Genomic DNA, 18,438 nt, shown 5'->3' with positions numbered 1-18,438 from the left:
AATAAAAAATGGGCCAGGCATGGTGGCTCACACCTGTAATCCCAGCACTTTGAGAGGCCAAGGCAGGCATATCACTTGAGGTCAGGAGTTCGAGACCAGCCTGGCAAACATGGTGAAACCCTGTCTCTACTAAAAATATAAAAATTAGCCAGGCATGGTGGCGCACACCTGTAATCCCAGCTACTAGGGAGGCTGAGGCAGGAGAATTGCTTGAAACCAGGAGGCAGAGGTTGCAGTGAGCCAAGATTGTGCCACTGCATTCCAGCCTGGGTGACAGAGCAAGACCCCATCTCAAACATAAAAAAATTAAATAAATAAAAAATGTATGTCCTCTGTGACATCCAGCTTCTAAAGCAGATGTTAACATTCCTATCTGAGTATAACATACAAGGCAACCCACCGATTTTTCTCAGATACCTCACTGCAAAGTTGTCATCTAAAAATTGTTGGCCTGAAGGTGGGACTTGGGAGTAGTCGTGGCTTTTAGAACTTAAACTCTCCCACCTGTGCAAAGACCCACTTGTTACTTGTAACTTGGCTTACACGCTAACATTTGTCCTGGGTGCTATGCAAGCCTTGGAGGGAGGGCCAGTAAACTTAAGTGTCTATCTGCAAGCCTATTATCGACTTTATTTTCCTGAAGGAGAAACCAAGGTATCTAAGGTTTATTGATTTGCCTATAGTGATTCAGTGAGTCATCAGGGAATAGGGAATAAAACCAGTTTCCTGGCGTCATTTCCCATGCACACAACCCCTTACCTTGCAATGCCTAGACTGGAAGCCAAGAATCCATCTCAGTGAATTTGATCAGAAAACATATGAAGGATGATTCTAAAACCACAGAAGCATTGAGAAAGTCATAAAGATGTATAATATATGATAGCGTTTACTAGCTATAAATAGGGGAGATGCAGGGAGAAAAATAGAGACCTTGTAAACCCATTGGGTCAGGATAAATAGGAACTGCTTAATATTTCATTAAAAATGGATTTTCATAAATTGCACTTTGATATCTTTGGGCAAAAGACAATATGTAAGGACTAAGGCGTTGTTATTCATTACTCTTTGTTATTAATAATTTGAACTGATATTGAACCAACACTTCAACAAGGTATAGTCGCCCTGTGAATGGGGCACTCCCCATGTGTTCTGGGCACTGTTCAAAGTGTATAAAAAATCCACAGCAACTGTCTGCAAAAGCCCTTAGGCTGTAAGGGACAACGGGTAACTAAAGTGCCCTGTTGCAAAGTGGACACTGTTAGAGCAGTTCACACCACAGAAAGTCATGTGAAGAAAGGTTTAGAGAAGCAGGGGGCCAGAGAGAACCCTACAAATCAACTCATACAATCCCCTCATTTAACAGAGGAGGAAATTGGGGCCCGAGGGAGGTAGAGATATTTGCCCACACTTATGAGCTAATTAGCAGCAGAGCGCAGCTCCTGGCTTCTGATGCACTGGTGTTTTGTGTGTGTGTGTTCTTTTTCCCACTATACCACACTCAGAGTGAGAGGTGTGTTAAAAAAATCTAATAAGATGGTGTTCCTTCAGCATCCAAAGAACAGAAGGCAGATATGAACACAAAGTCAAGTGCAGACAAGAAAACAGTTCAGGAACTAGGCTTGGAAACGCAAAGGGTAATTTGAAGCTAAGTTGAAAAGATCCTTCATTTGATTCAAGGGTGGGAGAAGAGTGGGCAAAATGTAAGGGCAGAGTGAAGTTCAATTGAAGCAGTCAGGTAGATGGCCTAGGGGACACAAACTGTGTGCTTGCCTCCCTTCCTGAGTGATGCTACTGTAAGCAGAGATTAGGGGGTTCACCCAGAGCCTGTGGCCACATGTATCCATGGGAAGACTGACCCCCTCCCTCAGCTCATACATGTGAGTGCACGTAGCCCATGCCCATGTGAGCCACACTCATGCACACACCGCCATCCCAAAGACAGTCCAAATACACAATCATTTAGTCACTGAGGAAAGAAAAGATCTCTTAGTGTTGCCTGCCAAGGCTGAGAAATGCAGGGGTCAGGTAAGATAAAATTGGATATTAACAACACATAAGACATGCTGTGTTTCTAAATGGTACCAGCGTGGTGTGTATACTGTGGATTAGCAGCACTGTTAAAGTTCAGATCCACTCAACTTTCCAATTATGCATTCACGTGGCAAGTAAAGCTTTTTTCCCCCAATGTGAACTCCTTAGCGTCTCCTGATGGCGACCACACACACAGTCCCCATCACCATCTTCAGAGAGCAGGCCAGTGGAGGCCCCCCCGCTGCTGCTCACAGCACCCACCCGAAATAAGCAAAGTGCTGCATTTGCTTCTTCCTTGCCAAAACAAAACAAAACAAAACAAAAACAAACAGAAAGCCTCTGCCTCATGCTGAATTCTCAGAGAACTGATGAATTTCTTTTCTTTGGATCCAGTTCCCCGTCCCTTTCCTGAGAGCTGTGAAGCCCTTCATCAGTACAAAGGAAGTAGGGTCAGGCACCACTCCCCTTGGGCCTTCTCCAGGGTGTCTGGCCCTAACTCTCTTTCCTTCCCTTTCCTTGGCTTTTCTCCTTCCCTTGCTATCTTGGTCTTCTCACTCCTTCTCATCTACAATCGCTATACAGGAAGCAGCAAAATCAAACGTGGGAGAGAGGCGTGACTAACAAGTTCTTTCCCGGTGCTCCCTGCTGTCAACCTTAGGATCCGGGTGGGAGGACGTCCCAGGGGAGGAGAGGGAGCAGCCAGCTGGGTGGGCTGGGGGCACCCCCAGATTTGGTGGACTTAGCACCAGAGCAATGGTTTAAACTGAATATGGGGGACCAGCGAAAATCTGCTTCCCTGTTTGTCTTCAGCAAGCCACTTCCCTTCATTTACTTGCAAAAGGTATGGTGTCTTCAGTGGTGTGTTATTAAATGGCTCTAACTTTTAACCTTAGCAAGCAGGAAATAGGGTTGTTAAATGATGGAGTTCACAGTTCATGGGGAAGAAGGGACTGTGTTGTCAGTTGGCTCTAGACTTCTGTGCTGCTCTTTGCCATTACTCAAAGCCATTCTAAGGTGGGATTATAAACTCACACTGGGAACACATCACGGGACAGTGACCCTACCTCCATTCAGCCCATGCCTGGAGACTTTGAGGGCCCCATGACTCCCAGCCACCAGCATAAACACTGCAAATGTGTTAGAAGAAACTACAAGCTTAAAACCTAAAAACTTGGCAAGGATGTTGGATCCAGACAGGCATCTCTGAGCCTCAGTTTCCTTATCCAATAAAGTGGAGATAAGAATATCTACCTTCTGGGGTACTATAGATATAATTGTTTATACTCAAAGGTATTTTGTTGCATCTGGCTGAAAAGTCTTCAAATATACCAGTTTCCCCAGTCCTCTTGTCCCAGCCCTGTTGGTGCCCCCAAACACTTGGCATGGCCTGAATATCAGGAGCCGAAGCATCTAGTTCTCCTAAGCAGGAGAAATCGCTGATGGTTGCAGAGTTGGCTGTAAGTAGATTTACAGAGTCCCTTGGTTGTTATAGCTATGACAGATACGATTTAGAAGTGATGGTTGGTTAATTGGTTTTTCCCTCTACCCTTATTCAGGAAAACCAAGGGAAACTCACATATACTTTGCTCTAGTTGCCTTTTTTTTTTTTTTTTTTTTTTTCGAACAGAGAGCACAAAAAAGCATAAGGTCCATATGGCAGTTATTGATCTGGGCCATCTGGAAAGCCAGGACTTGCTCCCACCATGTTGGATCAGAAGCTGTTCCAAAAAGCCTTCCCTCCCATAAGAGATGTATTGGTCAGATGGGGACAGGGATGGATTTCATTACAGAGTGGGACTACAGTGAGAGGAAGCTGGAGCAGGACTCTGAAGGACTGTCTGCAACCCTGACCCTGCCACAAAGATCAGAGAGAACCAAGAAAGTGTTGATTGACACAGGGCCATTGTAGGTAGAGGGTGCCCCTCATCATCTCGCCCGCTTATGGGTAGGATGGCATCAAGTAACTAACAAAAACAACCGTGAAGCACTTTGCAATTAGAAAATGCTCTGCAAATATTCCTAGGTGCCTGCAACATGAGGGAGAGGGAGTGTCAAGTTCAAGCTAGGGAGTGAGGTCTGGTAGCCCTAAAAGATGATATTTTTACTTTATTTTAAACAGCTATTCTACTTTTCTCTTTCTTTCTTAGCTTCTCAAGTGTTTTCTTCTTCTGCCTGCTCTCAGCCTGGAGGCAAAATTTTCCTTCCCTCTTAAAGTTTCTGGGAAGACCACTGATAATTTTCAAGTAGAACAGTGTGAGAAATTAATTTTTTTACAGTGTTTCTTTAAAAAGCCCAAAACAACACACCCACTGATTATTTTTAAGCTTGAGGGAAAGAAAATTTGACAGAACTTTCCCATCCCCTCCAAAGACAGCTCAAGTGGCTGAACTACAAACAGGGGTTTCAATAACATGGTTTTGCATCTTACGCTACAGGTATTTCAAGCCAACAACGATGCATCCGAGGTGGTTCTGAACAAGCTCCACGCTCCGCTGCTGACAAGGTTTGTTAGAATCCGCCCTCAGACCTGGCACTCGGGTATCGCCCTCCGGCTGGAGCTCTTCGGCTGCCGGGTCACAGGTGAGGTGGGGGCTCCAATGAGGTTGGGGTGCTGATTGAGTCCTAGGTTCTGCTCCCTTTCAACTTTCTGCAGACAGCATGACTGCACCACATGACCTTCCCAGAAAGACTGGTTCAAGGACTCAAGTCCTATCAGAGTTTGTCTTTTCATTCATTCATTCAGTATACATTTATTAAGCATCTACAATTTCTATTAATAGCTAACATTTATGGAATGCTAACTAGGTACAGATGCCATTCTATGCACCTAAGATGTAACATATTGTATTATCCTCATAAGGACTCTATGGGTATTATTCTCCTCACTTTACAGATGAGGAAACCAAGACTTAAAGAGCTAGGTCACTCACCAGTAAGTGGTGGAGCCACGGTTTGAATCTAGGCAGTTTCAGTCCAAAGCCCTTGCTTTCAAATAACACTCTCTGCTGCCTCAACTGGGGGCCAAGAGCTGTGCATGGTGCTGTGGACACAAAGGTGGGCACAACAGACTCTGTTCTGTGTGGGCATATGGACAAGTTGGGCAGACATACTGATAAACTCATAAATAAATATAAAATCAAAACTATGATCAATGTCTGGAAAGAGAGGCTTATGGTCCTTGGAAGTACATTGTAGGGGATTTGACCCAGCCTAGGAGCTCAAGGAGGACTTCTTTGAGGAGGTGATGATTGAGGTGAGGTTAGAAGGCAAACAACAGACATTACCTGGTGAAGAGGGGAGGGAAAGTGCACCAGACAATGGTCACAGCTTTCTCAATGGCACGGTGGCAAGAGGGACCAAAAGAGGAAGTAAGGGGCATGGACACAGCTTGTGGGCTGAATGAAACCCAAGGCATGTAGATCGGAGAAGACCAGAGTGGGAGTTGGGACATTATAGGAGGCTAATGCAGGGGGTGCAGATGGGAGATGATGATGGCCGAATTAGCCCCAGAAATTTATGGACAGACCAATCCCCTTTATCTTGTGGGCTCAGCCCAGGGCAGGCAAGTTGCCTCTTTGACCCGGAAGTGTCTTCAGTGTACATCCATCCACGTGCCTTTCCCCTAATCATTCCAGCTCTCATAGGGAGTGCTCCAAGGTCTGACCCTGTTTGAGGCTTCTAGTTAAAACACCTTGTGTTTGCACAGTCTCTGCATCTCCACATGCCTTTCTTGTTTATCATCTTGCCCACGCTTTCTAACAACCCTGTGAGGTAAGGTGGGCCAGGGACTGATGAGGAAACCAAGACTCAAAGAGGCTAAATAGCTTGCCCAAAGTCATCCAACTAGGAGGTGACAAGCCAGGATCTGAACCCACATTTTCTCAATTCAAATTCTCTGCTCTTACCACATTTACACAAAGACCTGTTTTCTTTTAATGGGATCAGTTTATGCTAATCCTGTCTAGGGGACTATTTTCTGTCCCTTCCCTGTTGCTGTTCCAGGCTAATCAGCAAAGATTTAGGTAGAGTCATTCTCTGGAAGATTGAAAGGAGAGAACCAGGGATTTTGAAGAAGGGGAACAACCTGGAGGATCTTTTTTATCCATAGCTCAGTTTGCAAGTATGAAATGCACATTGACTATAGACCCTGCCTTGCCTGACATCATTTATTCATGCATTCTCCACTTAATCATTTGTTCCACACATCTGATATGTCAGGCACACACTGGGAATGGGGCATAGAGACAGGAACAAAACAGATGGGGTCTCTGACATCGTAGAACTTTCAGGCTAGTGAGAAAGATAGATAATAAACAAATGCAAGTACTGGATAAACTAGAATGTGCGTATGAAGGAAAACAATAGGGTGCTCTGAGGGAAACCAATTTAGTGTGGATTGAAAATTTGGGGACAGCCTTTCTGCGGATATGACACTTGAGCTTGGGGGTAAGAAAATGTTAGTCTGGGGGTGACTGAAGAGAAAAGCATTTTGGGTCATGGGAACAGCATGTGGGAAGGATCCAAGGCAGTAAAGAGCAGTTATTTGGGAAGTAAAGACCTGATACTGACGCCAGGAAGGTTTCCTTCTACTTGGCAAAACAATCACTAGGAAATAGTTCAATGCTTAGCTCAGTTCCCCTGTGCTCAGTTCCCTGAGAGGGTCAGTGGGGACTAGTGTCATCGACAGGGATGTGCAGACACACATTCTGAGAGTCCTTGGTTAGAGCTGTAAGCACAAATAGTTAATGGCCATTGGATACTTAAATATGCCAGGCACTGTCCTGTGAGCTCTTAGTAACTAACAGAATCCTTGCAACAGCCCCCAAGAGGTAGGCACCTCTATTAGCTCCCCTTTAGATCTAAGGAAACTGAGGCAAAGAGCAATTAAATAATTTGCCCAAGGCCCTCTGACTAGTAAGTGGCAAAGTGAACATGAACACAGGCAGTCTAGCTCTGAGTCCAGGCTCTTAACCACAGTGCTGTATACATTCACCATGCAAAGAAATTAGTGCTGACTTAGTATTTGACAGTTGGGCTCTTTTGCAGCTCCCTCCTTATAGGGGGTGGTCCCTGGTTAGCAGGTGTCAGCCATGACCTCTTGTATCTTCCTCTCGTCTCTGCAGATGCTCCCTGCTCCAACATGCTGGGGATGCTCTCAGGCCTCATTGCAGACTCCCAGATCTCCGCCTCTTCCACCCAGGAATACCTCTGGAGCCCCAGTGCAGCCCGCCTGGTCAGCAGCCGCTCGGGCTGGTTCCCTCGAATCCCTCAGGCCCAGCCCGGTGAGGAGTGGCTTCAGGTAGATCTGGGAACACCCAAGACAGTGAAAGGTGTCATCATCCAGGGAGCCCGCGGAGGAGACAGTATCACTGCCGTGGAAGCCAGAGCGTTTGTGCGCAAGTTCAAAGTCTCCTACAGCCTAAATGGCAAGGACTGGGAATACATTCAGGACCCCAGGACCCAGCAGCCAAAGGTAGGCTGTTCTTGGAGGGCTCTGTAACGTTACCCTCAACAGGGAGGCTAAGTGGGGTACAGGGAGTTGAGACCGATGATGTCCCATCTAAACAGTCGTCATCCAACTCCTGAAATCCAATAAAACAAATATCACTTGAGAGATTACTTTGTGCCAGGCACTGTGCTAAATACCTTATTTTTGACTCTTTGTTTGTTTGTTTTTGAGATGGAGTCTCTGTCACCCAGGCTGGAGTGGCAGTGACCTGTTCTCGGCTCACTGCAACCTCCGCCTCCAGGGTTCAAGCAATTCTCCAGCCCCAGCCTCCTGGGTAGCTGGGATTACAGGTGCCCCCCCACCGCACCTAGCTAATTTTTGTATTTCTAGTAGAGATGGGGTTTCACCATATTGGTCAGGCTGGTCTCGAACTCCTGACCTCAAGTGATCCACTTGCTTCGGCCTCCCAAAGTGCTGGGATTATAGGCATGAACCACCGCGCCCGGCCTGGACTCTCTTTTAATCGTTACAACATCTGTGCAAAGTAGATTTTTTTGTCACTCCCATTTTAGAGATGATAAACTGACACTTGATATCATGCCCATGGTCACACAGTTCACCTGTGATAGAGCCGATTCAGAAACCAGAAGTCTGACTCCAAAGTCCAAATGCCTAACCCCTACTGAACACTGCCTTTTTATAAAGTTCAACACTCTTTATACACTCTTTCAGATAAAGTTTCCTTGAAATTGGCCAGACATCTAAAGGGGATGTGGTTTTTGGAGGCCAGGCTATAGAAACTAGAGGTTGACTTCCAAAAATAACGATGTTTTTCTGAATGTCGCTGCATTCCTTTGTATTCTCCTAGTTTTGACTGCTTAGATCTTTCCTGCCTCTCAAACTGAGGCAAGGGAGAAGCAAGAGAAACTCACCCCGAGCCAGAAGCTCAGGCCAGTACAGCCTACCCCCCTGCCACCAGAGTGAAGGTCAGCCTTCAACACAGACACAAGGAGCCCCAGAAGGGGAGGAGACATCATGCCTCTGTCCCTCCCTGGATCTCCTGGCAGGCCAGGCTCTCTGATTCTTATCTCGTTACCCCTTGATTTTCTCAAAAGAACAGGTCCCTAAAAAAGGAGGGAGTGTTGCATGTCTCGGGGCCACCTTTGCTAAGCAAATGTTTCCATTCTGAATACAGCGGCAAAAGCTGGGTTGGAGGTTTTGCGATGCTGAGGTAAACTCCCAGCTCTCAACTCCAGAGGCTTAGAAAGGCTCAGGGCTTGGTAACTGGAACCTTGCATCGATGAAGCAGAAGTTGGACCGCAGGCTTCCCCAGGGAGAGCTGAGCCTGGTTTTTCTTGGGAAGGAAGTTGTTCTTTGCCATTGTGGGAGACAGGCCTATCCGAGACAGTGCTTCCGGTTTAGACCCAGGGCATCCTGAAAACTGGAGTGGTCCTGCAGAATTCCTGGGGTCTAATCAGCTGCAGGCCCTGGCCACCCACTCCTGTCCTTCCCCTGGATGAATGTCTCCAAGTGTACTCTAGGCTGGTCCTCCACCCAGCTCCACCAAAGCAGCCCCCTGCTCCCCGCATCATCAGTTTTATGTACTGGGGCTCCGTGTGAGGTTTCTTTTGACAGGAGTGCTTTCCCTAAACAAAGGTTTGGGAAACAGCCTAAGACTATCGATGTGTGACCAGAAGACAGTGTCACTGGCCTAGGGGTCATTTTCCCGTAAGGTTCTCAGTGAGCTAGGAACTATCAGTCAGCTTGGGCTACCTCAGTTGAGGCTTTCACGCATTAGAAAAAGAAGTGTCCCTTTCCCAGTAGACCAGGAATTCAGAACGGTCAAAGATTGCCCAAACTGCCTTCCCCTCTCTCTAGCCAAAGTCAGCTGAAAACGCAGTTGGAGCCAAATTCTTCCCCTGATATTCCATTTCAGTTACCAGGTAAAAGACACAACCTGGAAATTGCCACCTTGGTTTACTTCCTATTTTCCATAATTCTGGGTCCCTAACCACCTTCCAAATGAATAAAATCCTTGGTCTGAAACTGAAGCTCGCGTGGATCAGAATGTCCCAGTGACCAGCAATCAACTAGGAAGCTGCCTTCCTAGCAGGACGTGCGGGGCCGGGAGGAGAAGGGGAAGGAAAGGGAAGAAGGTGATAGGGACTGGGTCTCACACCAGAAGGGCTGAGTGACCTCTCTCCCTGCAGCTGTTCGAAGGGAACATGCACTATGACACCCCTGACATCCGAAGGTTCGACCCCATTCCGGCGCAGTATGTGCGGGTATACCCGGAGAGGTGGTCGCCGGCGGGGATTGGGATGCGGCTGGAGGTGCTGGGCTGTGACTGGACAGGTAAGATGACATTTCCTCCTCTTTGCATCTCACCCACTTGGTCCTCTGACCCTGACATCCCACGAGGCCCTGGGAGGGCTGTGGAGGGGGCAACCATCCCGGGAGCTGGAAATGCTGCAGATCCCTGCCATGTTCTCCTGCCTCAGACCACGGGTACCGCAGCCTCTGGACTCGGGACAGTTTCTCGAGGGATGTACTCCGTCTTTTTTAAGGGATCATTTCAGTTCTCCAACCCGAGTCTCTCAAAAACGAATCATAGCCACACACCACCCACCCAAATTCAATTAGACCCTGGCTCTTCGGGCCAGAGGGCTGTGGCTGTTGATTTAGGGAAGAAAAAACCCCGCATGATAATAAAGTAATCGGTTTATGTCTGAATCTGGCCTCCAGATGTCAGTGGCTAAGAGACTTCATTTTCATTTTGGAGCCACATCTGTAAAAGGCATTTATTTGTTCAGGAGGGACCGTGTTGCAGGGAGCTGATGGGGGCAAGACTCCTTCTCATTGTCCTGCTCATTCCTGCCAGGTGGCCCAGGCCTGGGGGAACACCTCTCATTCTCCCAAATGAGGGTGAGGCCCACGGAGGGCGCCCAGCCTTCCTGGTTTCCGAGGGAGGGCCCTGCCCTTCTGAGTCAGGCCCTACCTTCTGTTCCTTGGGGCACCGGCCCTCCTCCCTCAGCAGAGCTGGCACCCGATCTTACCTGGAGCTCACTCACTGCCTGCCAAAAGGAGTTTGTGGGAGCCACTGGGGCTCAGGGACTGAGCCTGATGCCAGCAGGAGCAGCCACCAGCCTGAGCTATCCTGCCTTCCTCCGCCAGGGCCCCAGGTATCCCCATTTTCCTGTCTGTGCCGTACCTGTCACCGGCTCAGCCGGCAGGATGGCATGAAGGACTAACAAGGGCATGTCAGAGAAGTGCTTTTGGCTCCCAGGGAGAAAAATGCTGCCTGTATGCTGGCTACGGCAGTGCAGAGGAGCCCTGTTGAGGCACATGGGCTGGGAATTGGGCCCAAATTAGCTTCCTCACTTTTGAATTGAAGGCAGCCCCGGCGAACACATCTTCATAGGAAGACACTTTACTCCCCATTACCTGGGGATGAGGCCAAAGTTCCCTGCAGCCTGCTAAACATGTGTCACCTGTCCTCTCACAGGTGCAGAAAACCTCCCCCCGATACAAGCTGGCTTCATTTATGTGCTCCGGAATCAGGGGCTCAGCGCTGTAGGGGATCCAGGAGCTTGTAAGCCAGTGGCTTTCACACATTTCTGTCCATGATACACAATTTAAAATAATTTTCCTTCACAACCCGCTTCACTTATAAGCACTCACACACAGTGGTGTATACGGGGTACAGTGTATGTGTAAGTGCTTGGACTCTGGAGACAGATTGCCAAGTTCAAGTCCTGCCCCTGCCATTCACTGGCAGCATAACCTCAGAAAAGTTAGTCTCTCAGCTCCTTGGTTATCTAAGCTGAAAAATGGAGATGACAATAATCTGTCTATACCCTGTAGGGTCATTATGAGGATTAAATGAATGAATGGATGTGAAATACTTAGACTACTGCCTGGCACCCAGCAAACCTGTTACGATAAATAAATGTAACTGAAACAAAAGCTTCCCAAAGCAATGGTCATCTTAACCATGGAAGTGCACTCCAAAATATTATAGTCGATATGTTTTAAATGCTGGTCATGACCTATTCGATAGATTCCACAACCCAATGATGAGAGCGTGCGTGGTTTGGGAAATATCACAGACCTGGGCCAATTCCTCTTTCATAGACAAGGAAACAGCCCCAGAGGGTAGAAGTCACTTGCCAGAGGTCACTCAGTGGGATGAAGTCCACCTCATTCTTCCCCCCATCACTTGCCCTTTGGTGCCACGCCCTCCCAGTCTGGCCAGCGGGACAGTTGCTAATGACCTCTTTCCCTCATTGCTCCCCAACCCCAACCTGCCGCAAATTGCACTGGTGATGGTCAGCGACAGGTTTCTTATTTCAAAGCCCTGCCTGGCCATTCCTTGGAAGATCGGAGTTGAGGAGCGTTCCCCTCTGCCCAGCCTCCTTTCCTTTGAAGTCTCTGACATCTGGTTTCAATTTCAGGGGGAGCATTGCTGTTTGATGGGCAGTTACCTTGGAGCGCCCAGTACAAACACAGTACAAACAGTATAAACACCGAGGCCTCCGTGCCTGCCGTTCCTCCACTTTCATTTACACGCCCTGCCCTGCCCTCTGGTGCCTCATTGGCCCCTGGGTTTAACATTCTCTACACCAATCAGCTGACCCATTTTGCTACCTAACATTTCCAGAAACTGTTCTCCATAGGTCATGTGGCTATGTTTGCTTTTCAAATTTCCATCTGTTTCTCCCACTCATCTTTGGTTCACTTCTTCATCCCTATCCCAAAGGGTAACAGGAAAAATAATGGGCTGGGCTGGGCTGAGCTGCTGCAGCTAAATACTTTGACAGGGCTGCTTCACCTGTTAGTTGGTTTGTTTGTGTTTCAGATAATTCTGTTTTGCCTTACTGCCCTATAGTTTGCTTTACAATCGAGTTTCTATGACACAGTGACAAATTTGAACTTACAAATTAGGACGCTTCGAGGTTATTTGCTATTTACTGTGAGCAAAAGGCAGACACAGCAAAGGGAAGTATGAAAGGTTATGTGCGTAGTATTTAATAGCAGAAAGGTGGGAAGTCGACCGTGAAAAAGCTATTCAGCGTATTTAGCAATTTCCTCCAGCTCCTGGCTTTATTAAATGGTATCCTGAACGGTGCCTGACAAAGGCACCTAATCACATACAGTAGTGCAAAGGAGCATGTATAGAAATGAGAGGGACAAGGCACCGGCATCCTGTTGGGAGGACAGCTCTGGGATGAAGACACCACCCCAAAACACATGGACTTGAGCACCAGTTTCCAGAACCCCTTTCACCCCACCCAGGGCCTGACTCATAGCTCCATTCACTCCCTCAATAGTTGCTGAATGAATGACGGGCGTGAGCAAATAAGCAAATAAATAGGTGAATTAATCACCTAGAGCTGAGGTCAAAACCCCCTGCCTGCAGCCAGGTTTGGCCTAGCCAGGGTTCACTGTGTGCTACTTAGTATAACATATTTAATAAGTTGCCAACATGTAGAGTCTGGAGATTTTACTTGGGGATTTTTGCTTTCTTGTTGGGGGAAGAAAAGGGGGAAATATTTGGAAGACCTGGCCTGGCCACCCTGGGCCACCTCCCCTCCAGGCCCCAATCTGCTGGAGCCAGTCATGGAGGCCACCTTTAAACCAGGCATGTAAGATCCCAGCTGTCACCACCTCCTCTGTCTCCAACCTTCCCCTGCCTTCACCACCACGTCTGCTTTCCTCACTTACAGTAGGTGTTTGGATCCAGGAAACACTTGAACTTGCCACACCCTGACCTAAAGGCATAGCCCCAAATCACTTTCACCATGTAGAGTCTGAGCCTCTTTAAATCCATATTCCCATCCATCCAGTTTTGTGCAAACATGAGCCAGAGTGTGCTTTGGTCCTTCCTTGGAGTCAGCGTCACCTGTCGCCCTCTCCATTATTGTCTCGTGGCCTTTTGTGCTAACCTCGGGGCCTCTGCTGTGGAGTAAAGAATGTGGGTTTGTGTCCCTACCTCTGTCACTGCTGGTTCTGCAACCCAGGACCATTCTCATTCTACTATGGCGATGCCCCTGACTTCATTGACAGCACACAGACATGACTTCAGAGTTTCATGCACATGTGCGCATCTTCTTTTCCTTCTCTAGAGATGTTTGGCATCTTCCTCCTGCTGGGTTGCAACACAGGCTGCTACAGCATTCTCTTATCTTCCTTTGCCCTTACACAGACTCCAAGCCCACGGTAGAGACGCTGGGACCCACTGTGAAGAGCGAAGAGACAACCACCCCCTATCCCACCGATGAGGAGGCCACGGAGTGTGGGGAGAACTGCAGCTTTGAGGATGGTAAGCACGTATTGCATCCAGGTGGCATGGGTGCAGACTAGTCAGATTGGGAGCTGGCCTGTGGCTGGGCAGGGACCTGGGGGTCCCCCAGATCAGAGATCCAAGGGATCTCAGGGAAGGGGTAAGAGAAGTGGGGGCACTTAGGGGTTTGGGGCAGTGGCTGTTTACAACCAATGTAGAAGCATTTGGGTAGTGTAACAACCAGTGCAGCCCTACTGGTGTGAACCCACCTAGACATCAGGTGAGACAAGGATGACTCCGAAGAGAACTCCTCTTTTAAGAAGTCTCATTTGTTGAGCCCTCACTATCTTGTTTGTCTGCTAAAGGAAAACCATTCTTATCCTTAGAATTCACAGCTCTGATACTTTTTCCTGTTAAGCCGTGTGTGTATGCTACAGCCAAGTGAAGATACGGCAGTCATCTGGGTGATGGAGCGCGATAGTTGGGTTAATCCAGCAGTTAGCTGTGACTTAATTGTGTTTCCCTGTGTCTTTCACTGCCACCAATTTGAAAAAGTATAACAGTGATGATTCTATAAGATAGTGCACTGTATCCTCTATAACTGGAGTGCAGATCAGAGACAAAGGCAGAAATGTAAAAAGGCATCTTCAACCATTCCTTCAAAACTCAGGGGCTCCGCATTTCTGAATGGGTCCCATCACATGGGAAATTCCTTTCATTTATCTTGGGAGTATATCCAAGTTAGACAAAAACAATAATTGGCAGAATCCAAAAGTCAGTCACATTTTAAATCATACTGCTAAAGTCACCAAGTATGAGGACATTTATAAGAAACCACAAATTTTGGAACACCTGCCATTTTGGCTAGAATGTTAAGCTTGACAGCCTCAACTTACAATAAATTACCGATCATTATTAAATGTTCATTAAGGGAAGACTGGCAAAGAGACTAGAGAAGTGATGGAGATATAAAGATGTAGGTAGATGGCAAAATCTGTGGAACCTGCAAGCACAGCCGTTTGACAGAGGAACTGCACTGATGGAGTGGATGACTCCAGAAAATGGCTACAAAGAAGAATGGGAGGAAAGCCAAGAAGAAATGCTGAAGTTATGTGACTGAAAAAGCAATAATTTAGTGCATATGCTTTGGGGATTGTGCTTTCGTATTATTGTGTGGGTGGGGGACACTGTTGGTCGGAGTTAGTTGAATACAGAATTCTGACATTTTAATGAACTTATTTTTGTTTTATGGAGAGAAGAAGGAGACTTGGAGAATCTTCCAAGACATGTTTCAGATAGTTTGAGAGCCAAAAGTGGAATGCATAGGGAGTTAATAGACGATATTGGATTTACAGAGTTAGCTTGTTGGGGAACCTGGCGTGGGGGTTCTAGCTAAATGACAATCAAAGGAAAAATTAAGGGTTCTGCTGCAAAATTTCAGAAGTTTATTTTTAATCTGATTTTCCCATTTCTAGTGGTTTGTTTCATTTGAGGTTTCTTTGATGGTTCCTCCCTTTTCTTTTGCAAAAGTTTTTTTTTTTTTGTAGAATTTGGTTCCTGAGATACAGTATACATGTAAACATTACAGAGGACTTATGCTATATTGAATTACTTCATATTTTTGAAGGGAAAAATAGAAATTCAGAAATTGTCAGGAGAAGGGGATGGTAAGGGCTAAGGGCTGACTTTTCCAAGCCACAGGTTGATGCTTCTGTAATAGATTCCATGTGTCTCTTCTAAACTCAAGCTGACTTTGGCCAAGGGTGGGCAAACATTAAATATCCTGTCCTGGAAAGGGAAGGCATTTACAGGGCCTGGTGGCAATCTCCCTTCTCCCTCTGATGCCAGCAGTGCCCTGCCCCCTGTGAGGTGAGCCCTCCTCACCCCTAGGGTGAGTAATTTGTTTCTACCAGTCTGTGGCTCCCTTTAGACTTCCTAACCTGCATGCTAAGCCTTCCCGAGGGAAATTCCTCTCTAAGAACCCTGGGAAGGGAAGTGAGAAGGGCAGAGACCCCACTTCCTCCCTGCTACCAACATTAGCCAACATTTTTCCGCTGTCTCCGCAGGCACTGCCGGCCAACAACCAAATTTGGGTTCCCATTTCCTCTTTCCCCACCTCCACACCACCCCCACTTAGTCACATATTTGGCATGAGCTCATACTGGATTTTTGGAGCTGGGTAGAACCTCAGAAGAAACTCTCTTGGTTCTGTCTTCAGGCTCAGGCAGGTGAACCACCAAAGCAGACAGGACACCATTGTGTCATTAGTTCCTGGATTCCCATAGGGAAAGCATTCTCCACCTCCCGGGGTCACAGCCTCCAAGGATTCAGCACGATGGGAAATTATTTTTCCTCCTGGTCAGCACTGAGCTGAGCAGCTGGCTGGTCTGGTCCCTTCGATTTGCTCTTACCATGCCAAATTTCCCACCGGGCCTACCTCCCCATGGAGATGCTGGACTGTCCCAGTCTTCAGAAATAGAGACGGATCACAAAGAGGTGAAGTGTAGCAAACAAGCCTTCCTTGTTTCTGAGGTCACTTTCTCCTCACTGGGCAGAACCTCCCAGGGATTTCAGTCTCTCTGGATGCTAATGGGCTGCCCCATCTCCTCTGAGAGCCAGGTTGGCAGGAGATGAGATAATACTTTTTTTGGGAGCCAGCCTTCCACCAGGGCACTGGGGAGACATTCTTCTCTGGCATTTAGGGAACAGCAATTTTCACATTTGTCTGCTCTCCGAGGTGGACAGAAGAGGCTGATTAGAGCCTGAAGCCATTTGGTGGCCTCATTTATAATTGCTTACTATGGGAACCACTGGCAGACTTGGCTTTCATGCCTGGGAAGGATGAGACCAAAGCCTGACCCGAAAGCCAGTGATCGCCAAAATGAGTTAAATGAATAAGCAAAGGAAGCCACTTCTTTCTCTACTCTCCACTCAGGCCTTGCCAGCCATTTAAATAGTACCGCTGTGGCTGTTCTCTGAACCCATTTCATTTGCCTTCCTTTGGGTTATTGTTTTCCCCTTTTAGACAAAGATTTGCAGCTCCCTTCGGGATTCAATTGCAACTTTGATTTCCCCGAGGAGCCCTGTGGTTGGATGTATGACCATGCCAAGTGGCTCCGGACCACCTGGGCCAGCAGCTCCAGCCCGAATGACCGGACGTTTCCAGGTAAGCCAGCTATGACTGAAGAGATGAAAGACTTAAGGCTAGCCTGTTCCACATACTTCAACCCCAGATTCCCTTACAAGCTTCATAACTTCCCACCGCACAGCAATCCTCTATTCTTTGCCCACAAACCACCACAGTCTTTGCTCAAGACGTCACCTCAAAGAATAGCCAGTTGGTGGTTCCCAGCCTCTCTTATGATTACAGCACAGCCTGGAAGCTGGGAGGGAGAGGGGGAAGCCAAGATAGAAGAAAGAGGAGAAAGAAAGAAGGGACAATTGGGAGGCCCTAGGAGATGGGGCGAGTCAGTGTCCTCTTGTTCCCATAGCCAGCACCCACTGCTATTATCACAGAGCCCCTTGTCAACTTTGAGCTGGGTACTGTTCCTAAAATGGCTCATTGGGAGATGACTGGCCTTGAGTTTGATTTATACATCCTGAGGTTGCCATTGCTTCTACACCAAGTCAATTTGAGGGACCAAAATGCTGCCACACCCATGGGTATCTAGCAGAGCTGCCTGGCACTTGGCCTCTAGAAGAGTATTGCTCTAAGTCCTGGATACATTGTTAAGCCCACCCTTTTAGTTTCAGAAAGCCAGATTTCAGAAGCTTCTCCTGGCACTGCTGACAAGAAGGGGTTGCCGCTATCCCTTCTAAACAGGTAGCAAGAGTTGTCTGCTATCTCCGCTGTGATGTGCTTTCACAGCAGTATGATGGTAAATGTTTAACAATAGGCTTTTTAGGGATTAAAAAAAAAAACAACTGCTTTTTAACGTTTGTCATTTTCAGTGGTGTAAATACCCTTACCATAGCTCAGCTTAAGCTACCAACACAACATCGATGGAGATGGAGTTGAGAAGTCAGTAATAGAGCATTATATAATTTTTTTTCCCATTGTGCAAATACAGTAGACAGAAATGACTCCAGAAGTATAGCTACTGACAAAATGTATTAAGATAACTAGCAAGTGTTGAGTTTTGAGGATTTGTTACCTTTGTTTTTTAATACAATTTATTGAATTATAGCTTTATATAATTTTTACTAATGAATACATTTAACAACTGGCTTGCAAAACACTTGACAAGCAGCTCTCACAAGCTGATACACCTTGGCTCTAGCACAGCACTGAATGACTTTGAATTCTCCTGTACCTCTGGCCTGGACCTGAGACCTCCACAAGCACTGGAGAGGAGAGGGGTGAATTCTGGAAATTTAGTAGATCAGTTTGGCAGGGTACAATAGGAAAAGGCTAGAAAATAGAAGAGGGAAAGGCACCTTCCCTTCTGCAAGCTTCCTTAGAACTGCTTCTCACCCCAAGCACTGGCGTGTCCCTTCTTCCCGGTGGGGGCAGTGGGACAGATGCTAGGAGAGCACTCAGAGCTGGCCTCCTGACACAGTCCACACTTGCTTCCCCGGAGGGTCACAGTGCCTGATCCGGAGAAAAACATTTTCATATTTCAAGTGTTTATCTCTTCAGCATTTGAGTGCTCAGAGAGATTAATATCTGAAGATC

The 18,438-nt window shown here is 47.2% G+C and overlaps 1 protein-coding gene across 6 annotated transcripts in view; it reads left to right on the top strand.

Moving 5' to 3' along the window:
• Positions 1-18,438, top strand: part of NRP2 (neuropilin 2) — a 115,484-nt gene that overhangs the window by 53,689 nt on the left and 43,357 nt on the right. For all 6 annotated transcript variants that reach the window (XM_032754815.2, XM_058439312.1, XM_032754814.2 and 3 more), the window contains 5 exons: positions 4,467-4,611; positions 7,155-7,504; positions 9,691-9,835; positions 13,686-13,802; positions 16,789-16,929. In XM_032754815.2, coding sequence (XP_032610706.1) covers positions 4,467-4,611; positions 7,155-7,504; positions 9,691-9,835; positions 13,686-13,802; positions 16,789-16,929 — 898 coding nt within the window. The remainder of the gene's footprint in view (positions 1-4,466; positions 4,612-7,154; positions 7,505-9,690; positions 9,836-13,685; positions 13,803-16,788; positions 16,930-18,438) is intronic.

The sequence above is a fragment of the Hylobates moloch genome, unplaced genomic scaffold, assembly GCF_009828535.3.
Source record: "Hylobates moloch isolate HMO894 unplaced genomic scaffold, HMol_V3 SCAFFOLD_1, whole genome shotgun sequence".
Taxonomy (NCBI): domain Eukaryota; kingdom Metazoa; phylum Chordata; class Mammalia; order Primates; family Hylobatidae; genus Hylobates; species Hylobates moloch.
Note: the sequence above shows the minus strand (reverse complement) of the source record. Positions and strands in the feature narration are given on the sequence as shown.